The sequence below is a fragment of the Plasmodium coatneyi genome, chromosome 10 (genome assembly GCF_001680005.1).
Source record: "Plasmodium coatneyi strain Hackeri chromosome 10, complete sequence".
NCBI lineage: Eukaryota > Apicomplexa > Aconoidasida > Haemosporida > Plasmodiidae > Plasmodium > Plasmodium coatneyi.
In genome coordinates, this window is record NC_033565.1 from 308119 (window position 1) to 325474 (window position 17356).

The 17356-nt window shown below is 39.2% G+C and overlaps 6 protein-coding genes across 6 annotated transcripts; 4 read left to right on the forward strand and 2 right to left on the reverse strand.

The window, feature by feature from the left end:
- Positions 1-428: 428 nt before the first annotated feature.
- PCOAH_00028700 (Peptidyl-prolyl cis-trans isomerase) lies at positions 429-1040 on the forward strand (the record flags this gene model as incomplete). The annotated part of the gene is made up of 1 exon (XM_020059674.1): positions 429-1040. The coding sequence occupies one exon, from the start codon at positions 429-431 to the stop codon at positions 1038-1040; it is 612 nt and encodes a 203-aa protein (XP_019915199.1).
- An 876-nt stretch (positions 1041-1916) lies between these two features.
- Positions 1917-2225, forward strand: PCOAH_00028710 (Uncharacterized protein; the record flags this gene model as incomplete). Its single annotated transcript, XM_020059675.1, has 1 exon — positions 1917-2225. The coding sequence occupies one exon, from the start codon at positions 1917-1919 to the stop codon at positions 2223-2225; it is 309 nt and encodes a 102-aa protein (XP_019915449.1).
- Positions 2226-2451: 226 nt separating this feature from the next.
- Positions 2452-4663, reverse strand: PCOAH_00028720 (F-actin capping protein; the record flags this gene model as incomplete). The annotated part of the gene is made up of 9 exons (XM_020059676.1): positions 2452-2552; positions 2706-2799; positions 2934-3026; positions 3122-3233; positions 3336-3548; positions 3628-3761; positions 3863-3949; positions 4122-4234; positions 4388-4663. The coding sequence occupies 9 exons, from the start codon at positions 4473-4475 to the stop codon at positions 2452-2454; spliced, it is 1035 nt and encodes a 344-aa protein (XP_019915348.1).
- Positions 4664-5714: 1051 nt separating this feature from the next.
- Positions 5715-8350, reverse strand: PCOAH_00028730 (Palmitoyltransferase; the record flags this gene model as incomplete). The annotated part of the gene is made up of 8 exons (XM_020059677.1): positions 5715-5815; positions 6011-6089; positions 6176-6248; positions 6377-6471; positions 6728-7142; positions 7300-7364; positions 7567-7890; positions 8234-8350. 8 exons carry the CDS (start codon positions 8348-8350, stop codon positions 5715-5717), a joined length of 1269 nt encoding a protein of 422 aa, XP_019915249.1.
- A 3272-nt stretch (positions 8351-11622) lies between these two features.
- Positions 11623-13266, forward strand: PCOAH_00028740 (Uncharacterized protein; the record flags this gene model as incomplete). Its single annotated transcript, XM_020059678.1, has 1 exon — positions 11623-13266. One exon carries the CDS (start codon positions 11623-11625, stop codon positions 13264-13266), a length of 1644 nt encoding a protein of 547 aa, XP_019915238.1.
- A 1318-nt stretch (positions 13267-14584) lies between these two features.
- PCOAH_00028750 (Eukaryotic translation initiation factor 3 subunit E) lies at positions 14585-16598 on the forward strand (the record flags this gene model as incomplete). The annotated part of the gene is made up of 2 exons (XM_020059679.1): positions 14585-14891; positions 15135-16598. 2 exons carry the CDS (start codon positions 14778-14780, stop codon positions 16596-16598), a joined length of 1578 nt encoding a protein of 525 aa, XP_019915487.1.
- Between the last annotated feature and the right edge of the window lie 758 nt (positions 16599-17356).

Below are 17356 nucleotides of genomic sequence, written 5' to 3' on the forward strand. Positions count from 1 at the left end.
AGAGGAAAATCAAAATACAGGTGCTTCTACTTACGTATCAAAAATGATACCTCCGTTGAAGCGTCAAAAGAGATACGCGCTTAAAGAAGTACATAAAAAGGAGGCTAACCATTTTGTAAGCGATTCTTTCCGCCATTGCAAAGGAAAAGAACAATTAAGTAGCTAACGTGGACCACCCTCTAAAGTTCTGCATTGCATCGTCGCAACAGCTCCACAAGAATTGCTATATTAGTCGTAATTACAGGCGTACAATACGCGTACCAACCTAGGCACGCACAAGGGGACCAAACACAGGAAGGCTTTCCCAACAAAAGAACGTCCATTCACGTATCAAAGGGGCAATAAAATTATTAGCCCAATTTTATATTGTTAAACTTAAAACGCACTGCAAGAAACTATAAGAGAGACCCCATCGTGTAGCTCCTAAAATGTTCACCCTGTGTAAAGGCTACAGTGACGACGAACAAAATGAAGAAACAGAAATAATCAACGCCGTGTCCGAAAAAAAAAAATCCTTTGAAGAAAAAATTTCCTATTATAAATTAAAAGGAAAAGCAGAAAGAGGACACATAACCATTTACACAAACCTGGGTGAGTTCGAAATAGAACTGTACTGGTACCATAGCCCCAAAACATGTTTCAATTTTTATTCCTTATGTGAAATGGGCTACTATGACAACACCCTATTTCACAGGATTATTCCCAACTATATTATCCAAGGTGGGGACCCCACAGGGACAGGGAAAGGGGGAAAAAGCATTTACGGTGAATATTTCGAAGATGAAATAAATAAAGAATTAAAGCATACGGGGGCTGGGATATTAAGTATGTCCAATAATGGCCCTAATACGAATTCTTCACAGTTTTTTATAACCCTATCCCCATTACCTCATTTGGATGGAAAACACACCATTTTTGCCAGGGTCAGCAAAAATATGACTTGCATTGAAAATATAGCCGCCGTCAAGACAACTGCGACGAATAAACCCATTTTTGACGTCAAAATTTTGCGAACTTCAACTGCAGTGAATGTTGATTGATGGGTCCAAGATGGGAGGCGTAAATTTTTCACCTTTCCGAAATGGCACGCATATTCATGTGCATCCTCGGACCAGTGAACAACACGTACATATGTGTGCACGTGATCTGTCAAATTTGAAAGGTCATATTTGCCCTCCAAGAATTTGCGCGTATGTCTATAAAGCCGTCGTTTTGTCGTCATTCATTCGTTTGTAAAGTGAAGGGGGATTATTCATCATTAACAGCTTTTGCTTTTATGACAGTTTGTAATGAGGTTAATTCATTTTGCTTAATAACATTATTTTTTTTTTTTTGTCAACTTATTTTTTTTCGTTTTTGCGTAAAAAATATATGCCGTGCAGGTAATAATTTCCCCTTTTCGAATTTTTTTTTTATTTTAAAATACAACATAAATTGCTGCCCGATTTTGGCACTTCTTAAAATGTATACAAAAAAAAGATAGCTTTAGATGGCATACTTTTCCCCTTTTGCGTTTTCAGTTTTAACCCTTTCCTGAATTAGCCATCCTCTTCTCGCTAGAGCTCCTCCTACATTGCAACGCAATAAAATGAGCGTGATGGAACCGAATGGGAGTTCGTTGGTGGCGAAACAATCTTACGCATATTAAACAATCCAAAAAGTCGCAGAAAAATAAATCAGTAAAGTATAACTATAAAAATTACCTATGCAGTAACGAATAAAAGGGAGAAAACAAAAACGCAGCAATTCTTTTGATGTAATAACTTTGCCGTGCCACCACTGCTGCTTTTCTATGCATATAATTAGCCCCAAACTCTAGGAAGTGTTTTCCATCCTTGAGGAGCCGATCCAAAGTAGGCGCAAAATTACAAAGGCCAAGTTATTTAAGAGGCATCACCGAACGAACCAGAAGCAGAATGATAAACGATGAAGACTTGAGCCTGGAGTCCTTCAAAAAGCTAAAGCAGCTGGAGGAAAAAATAAACGAAAAAACAAAAAAGAATGAAAACAGGAAAAAGGAAGAAGACAATAAGGTAAAAAACTTCATGCAACTCAAACTGTTGGAACACTCATTACCCCATGATGTCAGGAAGAAAGTGAAGTCCTTAAAAATTGACAACATGAAGGATCTCGGAAAATTAGCTGTCACTAAGAAGAAGAAGTTTTTTGTGAAAATTTTGGAACACAAGGATTTGAAGCACCAACAGAAGCGGAAGCAGAAATAGGACGCATTCGAATTTTGGAGCATATCCTACAAACTCATCTTTGGTGAGGCAATGTTTTAGTAGCAACAGCACTTCGCACGGCGTGTATATGGCGCACGTTTAAGAGCGTCCGATTGCTATATACGCAAACGATGCAGTGCAGGACATTTTTTTTTTTTTAGTTCTCTATATACAACTTTTATAAATAGGCACGTGTTTCCAAGCACACCTATTAGCATGCATGTGCTTACTTAATTTGAGCTGGAATGTCATGGTACGTCTCCTTCCAGTCAAACTTGTCTCCATTGAACGGTATTATTTTCCGTGTGTTCTTGATCAGTTCCTTATCTGAAAGAAGTGAACAAACGGGATACAAATAGGAGGGTTTCCTTTGTTACGTGCAACTTTGTCTTGCTTAGTTGTACACATGGGTGGGTGCACGTTCATACAGGCCTTCTCATTCTGCACGAAGCAAGCTTGATAACCCCTTATGCAAATTACCTATATGGATAAGAAACTCGTTTAACTCATACAGCGCGCAATTCTCACACTCCCGTATGGCGGACAAAATATTTGCCGAAAAATTGTCAACATCCTAAGTGGAAAAAATTATATCAAATGGGTTAGAAATGTGTAAAAGGTGAGGCGTCAGTAATAGGAAAGTCAATACGAAAAAGGTCTTGTTCCCCCTGTTTTCAATCCTTTTTTTTTCCATCCATTCATCCGTACGTTGTTCACATGGACCCTTTTCTCAAAACACTTGGTGGCCTTAAAATTGATGTTCGCGTCTTCGAAATATGTGAGAATTACGTCTATGGTGCCCTGGAAAATTTTCAAAAGGAAATATGCGTTTTGTCGAGTGTCATGTGAGAAAATATTTTGCACACACGACCATTTATGTGCATTTAGGCAGGTACTTGTCCAAATAGGACAAAATGAAAGGGCGCGAATTTTATTTCTACATTTAAGAGAACTTCCTCATCCGTTGTTAAAAAAGTCACATTCCAGGAGCTCCTCCACGAACTGGCGCTGTGGGGGAAAAAAAAAATGAACATCTCCATCGTTTGGCTATTAATCAAATTTGTACATGAACATTTTGGCATTTTTTTTTTTTTTTTTTTTTTTTTTTACTGGAAATTTTTCAAATAGTGTCTGTCGCAACAGATGATGAGGAGGAGATTAAATCTGCCTTCGCTCTCCGTAGCGTAGACGGACGAGCAGCATTTCACGCTAAGGCCATTCTTCGAGTTGATATTAACAGTTGGGTAATTAATCGTCTGCAGTTCGTTCCATTTCGAGTAGTGCACTTGGACATACTCCTCCAGTTTTGCGCTGCAGCTTTTTCTGTCACATGGGATGCGATAAATGGGTGAAAAAGAATAAAGCAAAGAAAAAGAAAACAAAATAATGTTCGTGAAATTACGCATGTTCTACTTCCCCATCCGTGCAGTAGAAAAAGGCGAAGTAATCTGTCCCCTTTGATGAACAAATGTCGAACCTATAATTTTCCAAAAGCTCTGGGTAGGTCACTTCTTCAAAGTCCACCGTTGTGTTTATCTTCTAACGAAAAAAATGTGTTCGTAAAATTTACGAAAAGGTGAAAGGAAGCACGTACAACATATATTTTGTTGAGGAAAAAGTTTTCCGTGTGGGAGTACCTTCTTCAAGTGGTTAACGTCATGCAACGATTTCAACTTCGGCTGGAGGTACGAATTTCCAACTTTGGACTCCTCACAGGTGATGACCTTCGCGTGGGGAAGTTATTGGGGGCGTTTTTTCAGCTCATATGTGTTAATGAAAGGGTGATAGACCAACATGATCAGGTTATAGCACTTTCGTAGGGACATGCGGAGGTGTAAGCCTCACTGCTGCTCCCTCAACGAAATAGCAGCTTCACTCATTTGACAGGATTATTACATATTCGTCACCCGAGAGGGGAATGATGGCATAATTCTTTTCATTGTAAGCGGACACGGCTTCTTCAATTGAATTTTGAATAACCGCACTTGTTCCAAAGAGGGTTTTTAAGTCTGCGTGAAGGTGTTAAATCGGGTGGGAAACTACATACAAGCGTAAGCCGACAGGAGATTATGCCTAGCAACATTTGGAGTGGTCAACTTGTAGCACCCCCCCTTCCTGCATGCATCACGGGAACGTGTGCACAGCATGCTATCCCTCCACACCTGATACCAAGTCGGCTACTTTCCCAGGAGGCGCGTTCATCAAAACATGTCTAATAAAATTTTTCTTTTCATTCAAAAGGTTTTCCATCTTATCATCCTTAATTAGCAGTCCACAGTTTGGCGTAACGGGGGCAGTTATTCGGGTCTATATGTTGAAGGGCTCTTTCGAAAGGGGTTTACAACTTCATAAAAAAATAAAAAAACATTCCCACTCATCATGCAAAATTTGCAATGCTGATCAAACGTGCGTGTTCAGAAAAAATGGCCTCCCCTCATTTAATTTGCCCCTCGTGCATTTTCAACTGAGTCAATGTCCTGGTGTGCCTAAAAAGGTGTGACATATTAGCAGACGCTATCGAGAAAGTGCAAAATAAAAAAACACGCATGTCCTTCATTCCAAGCTCAATTCGGTGTACTACAAATCAAATTTTTCATTTTTGAAAAAAAAAAAAAAAAAAAGGGAATTATCGCCGAGTGTTGACAAGTTTCCCATCCTAATTGCACCACCCCCTTCGCAAAGTTGTCACATTTCACCTCGCCCAATTTATGACAGTGACCTTGGCCACGAAAAGGTGGAAAAACAATTTGGCTATTGTCGCGAAAAAAGCAGAGGAGCTTACAAATCCATCCGGAATAACCCCCCTTTTCTGTGGAAAAATAAAAATATGTCTTTTTGAACAAATCCAATTAAATTCGGGTGAAAAGCATATGCAAGTTGTTATTAGTGAACAAACCGTATGCAGTGGTGTGACCAATCGAACATACGTTCATATTAAAAAAGTGTGAAAATTGCACAACTGTAAAAATGCAAAACGGGAGAATTGCAAAATTGTGGAATGATAAAGCATATCACATCATAGCACAGCAACTGGGCGTGCCGCTCGAGGAATATCCGCCGCGAGACGGAAGAAACGAAAAAATTAATAAAACTAGAAAAAACTACATTAACGGTGAAAATATAAATTTTAATAACGGCATACATACGTACATACATATATAAAAGAAAAAGACTAGATATGTGCGTGGGTGTTACTCCTCTGGGGGACACACACACACACATGTTGTTCGCTGTTCAAGAGGGGAAGAATTTTGCGATGTGATAAGGAACAAACACAAGTACGAAAAAAAAGTAAAATAAAAATAGTCCGCATATGCGTGTGGGCATAGCGCAAGGGCGACTCCAAAGTGGGAAAAAATAGGTTCGCAAAAAGCATTCCATTATTTGGCCAACCTCCAACCGTTTCAACAATCGACCGTCATCATTTTCTGATGAACGCACACTAAAAAAATTCGGACATGGGTCCTAAGCTGGATCAGATAAAATTTATTAGCAGCTAGATTTTATCGGGATCGTTTCCTCTGACGTTTTCTCGCTGTAGTCCTTACTGTAGCGCTTTATGAAATTTATTCCGTCGCCTTTTCTGTTGTCTGGTGGGGGAAGAAATGGTTGTATGGAATTAGCCCCGGTCGACACCGTCAAGGTAAGCATGCTGCTACACACATTTCGATAAAACCTTTCCTTGAATAAAGAAAGGACGTCAAAATAAGAAAAAAAGAAAAAAACAGATCATACAGCCGCTTAACTGAACAGTCATCTGTGAAAAGGCAAAGTTAAAAATTTACCTATTGGCAGGAACCAAAGGAATGGCGATTCTCCGAAAACGTCCTTGAAATTCTGGTACATACCTTTGTTATAGTATTTCTGCGGGATAAGGAAGGAGTCAATGTGAGCACAGGTAGACAAGCATAAACAGGTGGAAAGGGACACTGTCAAAAATGACGCATTACCGAGTAGGACTGATTTCGGTAATTCGTCTGCTTCTCACAAAACTCGATGGTCGTCATGGCCTTATACATGAGCCTACGAGGGGAGGAAAAAAAAAAAAATGAACACACAGAATTATCACAATGGAGAAAGTAACACGAATGAGGGGAAGGCTAAAATTCACGGGGATATATTCACCCATCAGGGTGCACATTTCTGCATACCAGATGTGAAAAAATAAAAAACAAGTGATAATAAGGGCGAGGAACGAATTCAGGGTTTCTCCGAAGAGTAGCAAAAACAACTCGTTAAATGGGGTCTAAAAGAAAAGGGGGGAAGGAAAAAAAAAAATAAAATAAAATAAAATAAGTTACTTTAAATTAAACCATTAACCACTTCGACTTAGCGAATCCTGCCAACTGAAAACACAAACAGTTGGAATTCCTCCATGGGTGTCCCTCTAAGTGTGCGTTATGCAAATACCAAGGCATAAAACCCATTTGCCTGAAAGCGCTCCTCGGAACGCTAATCGAAACACCCGAATGATGGACGAAAGCTGCTCTGGAGAGACGTACCTCCCTGTGACTTATGGCATCCCTAACCGAATTGAACATCGTTATCGACACAAAAACAGTAGTCACACAACAGTAGATTAGGGAAAGCATAAAGTACTTGTGATTTTTGTACCCAACACAGTTATATATCCACGGACAATGATGATCCATTTTTAAAATGCATTTTTTGCAAACTCGACAATGATGAGTCCTATCAGGTTTGAATTTGCAACACCATTTGCAGTACCGCCTTTCTCCCGTTTTTTTTTTCTCCAATAAGTAATTATCCATATGGTCTGCGTAATTTTCTTGGTGATCCTTAATTTCCCATTCATCGGTGTCTGGAATGTAGCCGGGGGGGACTACTATGGATAGAAGGTAATTCACCAGGTACATGATTAGGCTGACGTGGAAAATGACTACTTCGGCGATTCCTCTGTGGAGGGGAGTGGTTAGGGGAAGTGGTAAGGCGGAGTGGCCAAGTCAGGCACTGACATTTACACAAACTCATACGCACCAGTGGGGCAAATATTAAATCTCCCCATCTAGCTCGAAAGTTCCATAAAAGCGCGCCACTACCACCCCAAGCATACCTCTTCAAGTCGTAATTGACGTACACCTTCCTGTGGCTTCTCATTATTAGTGGCAGGCAGTGATACTACAAGGGAAATTGGCAAAAGGTAAACCATTTGGCTGACACATTTTTGCACTTTCGAAAAAAAGATAATCATTTTTTTTTTTTTTTAACTTTCCACATAGCACCCTTCAAATGGTTCATTCCCGTCCAGAAAGATGCTACAAGGACATCCACCAAATAGAGTCACCGCCCTCTATGTAGGACATTCCCCCACAACACTTACCATTACATATATGAGGTATATGACGAATAAAAGAAGGAAAATAAAAAATACAGGCAACAGACGGACAAATTTGCTCCGATTATTTTGTATAGTGAAGATTTCCTCGGTGTTGTTCTGCCGCCCCGTGTGTTCAACGGCGTACTCGGCACTGTATTCGTCACTGTACCCTGCGGTGGTATCATCATTCGTTGCCTTGCTTATTTTATCGGTTGTTGACGTTTCCTGTACTATTTGGTCCTTGACGCTTTTTGTGAGATTTATGATGCTTTTATCCGTGGAGTACTTTCTGCTACTGTCGCTTCTCTTTTTCTTCAGTTTATTTTTCTGCACGGGGGAGGGAACGAATAGGATGGGAAATACGTTGCCAAAATTTTTTAGACTAAGAAGCCATTGCTCCAAGTTGCCAAGTTGGAGTGAAATCAATTTTTATGAATTCGCAAACGATGCGAAACGCGGAAAAATGTAGACTAATATAGGTTGACGCGGCAGAAGGAAGGTCAAAATACAGCAACATGGCACGCAACATGTGATGCAACAGAGGACGTCGTGTACGACGAAGTAGACAACTCATTGGGGGGAAACACACTATGTGCACCGAATGGAGGACATGCCCACTACGCGCCACGTTCAAGTATTCTTTTTAATTTTTCTGTTCCATCCTGCGCACCTTTTTCTTCTTCTTCTTTGTGTCACCACTGGAGTCCGTCTTATCTGACACCACAATTATTTTACTATCATCGTCTAAAGTATCTTCCGTGCTTTTGTCTCCATTTGCATTTAGCATTTTAAGTGTTATACTGCTTGGTAAAGGAATAAAGAGGGAGGGGTAAGGAGAAGGTATATTTTCCCTATGATCAGTGTAACATAATGATTTCTTCTATTTCTTTTGCGGTCTTCCTTTTTGGTCTTCCTCTTCGCTAAACTGCGTTGCGTGTGCGTTCTGGCAGCACTTTACGCTTTGCTTATATAGCTCTGTTACTTCTTAACTAGGCATTCATATATAGTTATATATGCGCAGAAATTCGTTCACGTACATGGGTGCACAGGCCGAGTTGGAGGCATAAATGACGCTGACTTGTTACCTTTACACTGTTGCACTGGTGTGAGAGAATCGGGCAATTCCACCTTTTTTAATTAAGAGAAAAACATCCAAAGGGGGAATCGCACTAGAGAGTTGCTAAACGAGGGGCATGACTGTCTAACGCGTGCGTTGGCGGACAAACAAACGCATCAAATACAAACGGGTCAAAGACAAACGGGTGAAGTACAAACGCGTGAAAGACAAACGCGCTTATTCGCAAACAAATAAAAAGGGAAAACAAATCTTCTTTATGAACAGATAAGCAAGTGTATACATGCGCATGTGTGTAGTGCGCTCCACCCAATGCACTATAACACCTTCACGCGCAAGTAATTTTGCATAACTATATGATATTATACCAAAAACTACATGCGGGAAAATGCACTAATAAACAGAAACGTGGGGGGGAAAAAAAATCATTCACACGTATGATAAAAATAAATTACGTCAAAAATTAACATATACCAATAAACACAATTTTTTTTTTTTTTTTTTTTTTTTTTTTAAAAGCTATAAATAGTTAAATAAAAAACGGAAGGGAAATAGAACGGAAAATAACACTGATGGGGAAAATTTCTTTCCCTTTTCGTACCCACTTGTTTCCTATTTTCGCAAAATGTCACGTTTGAATTTTTTGGTATGATAAGACGGGTAAAAATGTGTCATTCAGGGGGAGAGTGCTGCAAAAAATTACGCAAAGGGGGGCTATGAAGCAGGCGTGGCTGCAAAATATAACTGCAAAGTGGTAACTGCGAAAAATCTTCCAACCAAATGTAATTCTCCATACGTGGGTACAAAACCCTTCAACACAACGCGCGCCCTGATTTTACTAAAAAAAAAAAAAAGAAATGTAAGACGCGAAAGGTACACACAGACGCGCTGATGACAAAGGAGTGGGTAATTTTTACACAAAAGAGGTATCCAGTTTAGTGTCTTTACATGTAGACATTCGCGCAGTCCTCAAGGTGTAGTCAAAACTGTGCTCAGGAAACGGCAAAAAAGAAAAAAAAAAAATCAAAAAATTAAATGAAGTTTACGGCTCAAATCTGCCAGCTTTACTTTTCCCACAAAAAATAGGACACACTGACAAGTGAAGAATAAAATGCCGAGAACTGCAACAAAGCAGACGTGTATATACAGGTGGGTTTAAGCTCAAAGGCATATGCGTACAATCGGTGGTCTGCGCAATCGCCTATGCAAATGTACCTTTACGCATATAGGACAGTGTAACAACGGCACGTGAACATCACAGTTGGGAGGAAGAAAAAAAAAAAAAAAAAAAATGCAACAAAATAAAGTCTTTCATATGCTGAGCGAAGGTTACGTATCGCTTCCACGTATTTTTCGCGTAAGGTCTAAATGCTAATCAAAGAAATGCCGTTTCTCATTTAAGGAAGGAAAAATGAAAAAAATAGGAAACGTCTTCGGATAAATGAGTGTTGTAAGGGTAATGAGCTTCGCTTTGCTTTGCCCTGTTTCGCATCGCCTTGAATTCCAATTGTCCATGTAAAGCCTTTATTATACTTCTTGCGGAAAAAGTTGACGTTGCGCAAAATTTCAATTCAGTCTACCTCAAGGTTTTTCCTCCTTGGGCACGTACGTAAACGCATGCCCATGCAATTACGCAAGTAAACCATTGCAGGTTATTCCCCCTATTTCCACTTTCAGTTTGTAACAGAATTTTTCCACATAAGTGAAGGCGATTTTTCCGTTTGCTGTTCCTTAACTTTGACTTCAATTTTAATTTTAATTTCCTTATTTTTGCCTTTTATTTTGTAGAAGAGGCAGAAAAAAATCGAACAAAAAGACAAAAATATTGACGAAAAAAGGGGGAATTAATTTTGTAAAACGATGCACACGTGGGCATTTAAAAAATAGCGCTCTTTAACAATTTTTTAATCGCCATTTCTTCCTTTAATCTTCATTTTGTGCATTTTTCATACACTGACAAAAGTTTTTTTTTTTTTTTTTCCTCCCTTGTTAAGACAATTCGTATGAATCACCTTGGTTCTCCTTTCATTTCTTCGTCTTACTCTATTTCACTTTTTCAATTCTTCAAATCTTCATTTTTTTCCATGTCTGCACGCGAATAGACAGTTTATTATTCCTCGAAAAGGAACAACGTGCAATGGAATGCCGTTCAGCAATTTTGCAAAGTTCATCACACGAGTAACATTTCTTCGCATTTTTTTGCCTTCCACATGGCGGCGGAAAGTAAATACATCGCGGAAACGGTTGCGACAAATGCGAAAAAGACAATGAATAATTCTCTCGCATTTTTAAAGGTTGATCTATCATGTAAGTAAATAGGTAAAATTGTGCATAAGGAATTGACAAAAAGGACTCCATGTTTCCATGTTCCCATGTTCCCATGTTCCCACGTTTCCCCACTTGGCGCACAATTCGTTCATAGCAAGTTCTTCAAATTGTTTTTTTTTTTTTTTTTTTTTTTTGAACAGGTTATGGGTAAATGGAGGCACTATATATGTACAAAGGGGTACCCAAATAACTCCTTCATACTTACCAGCCCCCACTCGCATGCGGTGATAATACCCTTTGGATAGAACAAATTGGGATGGACCAATTTGGAGAACCTCCAAAGTGCGTGCACAGAATGACACACAGCTGGAGTGGAAGTGCAACACTTTTCCCTCAACTTATGTGTCACTATTTGAAGGAAAAAAGGGGCTCCACAGGGAGCGAAACGAACACATAAGCACTACAAACATATAATTTTATGGCGCCTTCTGTTTAGTACAAAAGTGGAAACATTCCATTAAAGTGACGTGTTGCAAAGCCTGTCCCACCACTAACCATACGCACTTTTCCATTTGACCCATTTTTAATCACAATTCTTATAAAACGCTCCTCATCCGGGTTGGTAACTATCTTCATCGAAGGTACATAATTACACTCCTGAGTCAGACCTACATCTACATAGTAAAAATGCAAACCCAGGTAGAGCATCAAAAAAGATGAAAAAAGAAAATGACGGTGAGGACTCCTTCTCCTTTCCCCCTGAAAGGGATATTTCGAATTTGTATCGAAAGGACCATTATATGAAGCACTGTCATGTTAAGAACCACATCGAGCCAATAGCATTGGAAGATGAAGTTCACATTTTAAAAAGAGAGGAACACCAATCGTTTAAATTAAGCGACATTTTAAAAACATTGGAAAGAATAAAAGAAGAAAAAAATGAACCACCAAGTGAAGATATCATTTTACCAGAATACGTAGAGCATGAAAAAGTTGAACAAGAAGAAGAGAGCCAAGAAAGGATACATTGTGGGGTGTATCTACACGAAATAAACATAACAGACAATTCATATTTCCATTCACGCTATGACGATATAATAGACGACTACTCCAATCCTATACGCATAAAGGGTGACATGTACGTAAGCAACATTGTCCACTTCGAAGACTCTTCCACTTATCGTTCCGTCTTTGAGGTGCATAGAGTAGAGTGGTTCTTAGGGTTAGAAATCAACGAAAAAAGAATACACGAAATTGTCCCCTACACCCAGGGGATGTCTTTTCGAATCCCATTTGAAGCGTTAGGGAAATATATATTTTGTAAAGCCTACAGAAATGTGCACTTAAATTCGGAGTATCAAAAAGGGGCAAGGAACACCGTCTTCGATCCACATACTCTAGATAAGAAGCCTGTCAAATTTAAAGTAGAACCCAAATGTGTTGAAAAATGTTCTATTACGTCTAAAGGACCAGTCCTAATATCCATAGATAGCGCCTTCCAAATATTGACATTTTTGTGCAACAATAATTATTCCATCCAGGTGGTTGTTGAAGACCCGCTGGATAATTTCTGCAACTTGTCCAACTCATCTCTATCCGATGACGAGACAGTTACGACTACATCCAACGGGACGAACCTAACGGATGTGAAACACCGCTTCCTTGCTACCCTGTCCATCAACTTTGATGAGATTAAATTTGGCGTAACAAATTGGGAAACCGGCGAGGAGGGCCAACCCCCCATTGGTGCAACGTGCCATACGCAGGGTGTCAGACCAAACAATGATAACCGAAGAAACGCTGCTTTTGATTTCTTTCGCCTGTTCGATTTCCAAAATGATGGTGCGAACAGCTCATCCGATTCGAGAGCAGAAAAAAAAAATAACATTAGTGCGGATGAAGATGGTCAAAAAAGCGCAGAAGGCGTAGAACCGCTCCAAAGCGCTGGGCGAAATGCACACAAAAATGGGAGTCTTAAAATAGAAGGCAACAAAACCGAATTGACGCTTAACTTGTACGAAGTAGAATTCAGACTATCCAGTAAAGATGACTGCGTTGTCGTCAGCATTGGAATAAATCTACAGAGATCATTTAAATTTGTCAAATACAAAATGGTTACTATCAAGCCGCTTGGGAGGAACACCTCCGCGAATGACCTGTGGCTAATACTGGTGGCTTTCAAATCTGCGCACTCATATAAAGAAGTTTTTAAAAAAAATGCAAAAGTAATTTACACGAATACGAATATTTCGTTCGTTCAAAATATAATAAACAATTATTTGACAAAATCGATGGAAAGAAATGCCGACGGAGCTATGCCTCTCCAGAAGATAAACACAATTTTTAACGAAACGGGGTGAAAAAGGGGGCAGAGGAAGAGGTGGTCCCATCACATGCACGTTTTGGCAAAATACACATAGGAGGTGGGGGGTGAATTTACGGATATGCTGCCACGGCACTTGGGAAAAATTCGCATGGAACGTGCATATTGCAAGTTGTCCACTTTCTATACTTCTTTTCCGATTAAGCCTCCACCGGCGTCTTATGCATTTATTTTACCTTCCCACGTGCTCATTTAGTGACTTTTAAAAGTATGCCACGTAGAATGGTCACCTATATGAAATGTACCCATAAGTGATGATCCACTTGGGGAGAATAAAAAAAAAAAAGAGTCACCCAGATTTGAACGGCGTTTTTGAACTTTTCTCCTTTTTTTTTCTCAACCTTCACAAATGCTCATCCGTGTTGTTGTCAAAGGGGGATACGCGATGTGCTGCCCAGTGACACGTATAAGGACAACAGGTAGGTGTTCCTTTCCTATGTCCTTCCCCGAACACTAAGCATACATAAATGTACATTTCTGTAGCAAGCAGAATAGACCTTTCCGCCGGGATGGCAGAAAGGTTGACTGCACATTGTTGCGCTTACTCAATTTGACATCTTTTTTTTTGCTGAGGGGGGGGACCCATTTTACAAAAACAAAATTAACGCAATGGAATATTTGCCATTTTGAAAAAAAAAAAAATGCCTTGCGCGAATATATATACTTTTTTAAATTTTTCTGGACCCACCGTTGGATCAAAAAGGAAAACAAATATTAGGAAAAGGTCCGCGCCTTTTCCATGTGACATTCCCCAAAAGGTAGCCAATATATTTATAGGTAAAAATTTGATTCCATCAATTGCGCCTACTACGTTAAGGAGCTATGCGTCACCGACGAAACAAAATTTTTCTGCACTGGTAGGATTTTTACCCATAACGGGCGCATTGCAAAATAGCGAACGGGAATTGTTGTGCGTGCAGTATGTGAAGTGACGTGGATACATAGGCATACATAATTATATACAATAATAAGCTACATATACAATCACTTTCGCACAAATGTGCTTTCTCATTTAGTAACTCCTCCCATTGGAAAAATGTTAATATTTTCGTAAGAACGAAACGTCGCGCATGCTCCTCATCCTACATCAATATTTCTCATAATTGTCGAAAAAAAAAGGCCATTAAGATGAATATCCTTGCGTAAAAATTGTGCCCTTTTTTTTATCCCTCGAATGAAACGCAATTTAGCTAGCATTCAGGCAGGAATTCTACATTATAGCCATTTCGCAGTTTAAAATAAAAAAAATTCTGAACAACTTTTGCCAACTGGAAAAAAAAAAAAAAATAAAACATACAAAGGAAGAAAAAAGAGTACTTTAAATATACATATATGCTACTGCGAAGCCTCCCGTGGAAGGGAAAATCTAACGAGCGACTCCACATCAGCAAACTAAAAAGATAGTGTACAAAGTAGAACTAATAATCGAAACCATTTGGAAGGAGACCGACCAGTCACCACCTCCCCACGACAGAGCAACGGCGAAACATGGAAATCAACAAGAGCAGCAACCATGACCAAACAAATTTGATCAGCAAAATATGCGCCTACCTGGATCCGCACATGACTCAGATAATTCTGAGTTGGATGAAGGAGAACAAGGTATGTTATAACGTTCAAGAGGTTACTATGGGTGGGATAATCAGGCGGAATATGCTAGTCCTTGTGCAGCATTCCGCGCAGGCGTGTCATACATTCATGCGCATATCCCGTTGGATGATTTGTTGATTGTGTTGTTTATCCACCGTGTGATTACTCCATGCTGCTAAGATGAAACGACCACACTGCGTCGTACTGCAATGTCGTGCTAACATTTCTAATGGACGCCGCTTGTTTTCCCCGCAGGTGCTGAATGAAGCCGAAATCGAGCAGAGCCTAAATCTGCTGAAGGAAGGGTGCGAAAAGGAAATCGTCAACATCGAAAATGAGTTCACCAACGGGAATAGGGGAGTCATTGTGAACTGTCTGGATAGCATGGAAGTCGAAATAGAGGAATTCCAAGATGCCATGAATATGTACAAAAATGATCAAATGAACAAAATCGGAGGGACGGTGGAAAAAAAAAGTATCATGTCATTGAGAGAATGGTGTGGCATAAATGTGCTTGACAAAACCAAGACGTACAATTTTACAGACAACATAGATGACAAAATTTTAAAGCTAAGTAGGTATTACTACCAGAAAAAGGACTACCAAAAGAGCAAACAACATTTACTCCTATACATACTGAACATATCAGAAATAATTATTAACATTTCTGATTCGCCTAAAATGAGATTATGCTATTGGGGTATCATCAGCAATATTATTAACAGCTTCTTTGCCAACCTACATAATGACGACTACATGTTAGTAAAAACAGAAGAAGGAAAACTTATCGTCAGGGAAGAAATTGTAAATGAAATAAATGTGTGCATAGAAACAATAGTTAAATTGAGTCAAGTGTTAAATAAAGATAAAGTAGGAAGAAGTGAAATTATTCTGCAGAGAAGTTGGTTAATTCATTGGTCCCTCATTTTAATATTCCATTTCTTTATGTACTTAATATATGTAAAAAGTATATACCCAAAAAATAATTCCTTCTCTATGCTTCAAGATTGGTTTATCGATGAAAAAAATTTGTCAATCCTCAACCTGATATGTCCACATATTATTAGATACTATTGTGTGTATGCCATATTCTACCGAAATAGGAAAGACCACTTTGAGCTTATCCTAAATACCTTAAATTTGTTGAAGCCGAAATATACAGACCCTTTCACTTCTTTACTAATTTCCATATTTACTGAGTACGATTTTAATATGGCCCAAACGTGTATTGCTCAGTTGGGCTCCATCTGCGAGAAGGATATTTTCCTATTTAAGTTAAAGCCCTTTATAGAGGAACAGAGCAGATACATAATCTTCGAGACCTACTGTCGTATCCATAAATCTATCAACATTGACATGATTGCAAATAAGGTTAACCTTCCTAGAGATGACGCAGAGAAATGGATTGTTAATCTTATTAGGAATGCTAAACTAGATGCGAAAATTGACAGTGAAAAAAACTGCATAGAAATATCTACCACGCTACCTAATTTATACCAACAAGTTATAGACAAAACGCAAAACCTAACCATGAGGTCGAATTTCCTTGTTCAAGTTTTAAATAGATCCTCAACAGATGAACACTTCCAGAAGAACATTCGATTTAAGAATAAAAACGAAAAGGGAAAGAATCCCAAGAGGGGAGGCGGAAAGCAGTACAACTCCTTATACAACCCCAACAAGGGAGGAGGCGTCAAACTCGTCTCTGCGAATATGTAGGTTTGCGAAGCGGCTGTTTCGCCTTTCTACTTCCTAACCTTTCGTGGTAACCCCCCAAGGGGGCTATCCAAGATAGTCACTTATACACATATTATGTGTATATTTGGGTATATCCATATATCATGCTCGTGATTTTTTTTTTTTTTTTTTTTCCATAATTTCATGAACCTTTCTATTCCCCTCACCATATATTATTACCCAATTTGCTAACAATAAATGGGCAATTTTTCTTCCCCCTTTTAAAATTTCGTATGAACCAGTTTGTCTCATGTGTGGGCGCCCATACAGCTCTACATTTGACATACCCAACTGCACATTTTAACCCCACATTTAAAAAAATAACAATGAAAATTACAACATGTTCAAATAAAGTTAAGCTTAAGTTTCTTACCTTTCACGACGGCATTTGTAAGTGCAACCACCGACCCGTTCGGGAAAGCCTCCTCACAGTTGTCACTAGTTATGGCTGCTTAACTACGCTGCGTTACGGACGGAGTACCCTCACGCGCCACCTGCCATTTTGGCGGATTAAAAAGGGGTTGGCATCATCAGTACATACTCTTTTATCCAAAGGGTAAGGAAAGGGCAACAGTAGTGGAACTCAAATTGGGAAAAAAAGAAAAAAGTGGGGGAGTGATTACGGCGAAGTGACCCGGGAGTCATTCTCCATAAAAGCCCCGTCCCCAGTGTGCTAAACATGCGCCAGTGGAGAAATAGCAAAAAGAAGTAAATCCAAAATGGTCGAACTTTTTAAAAAT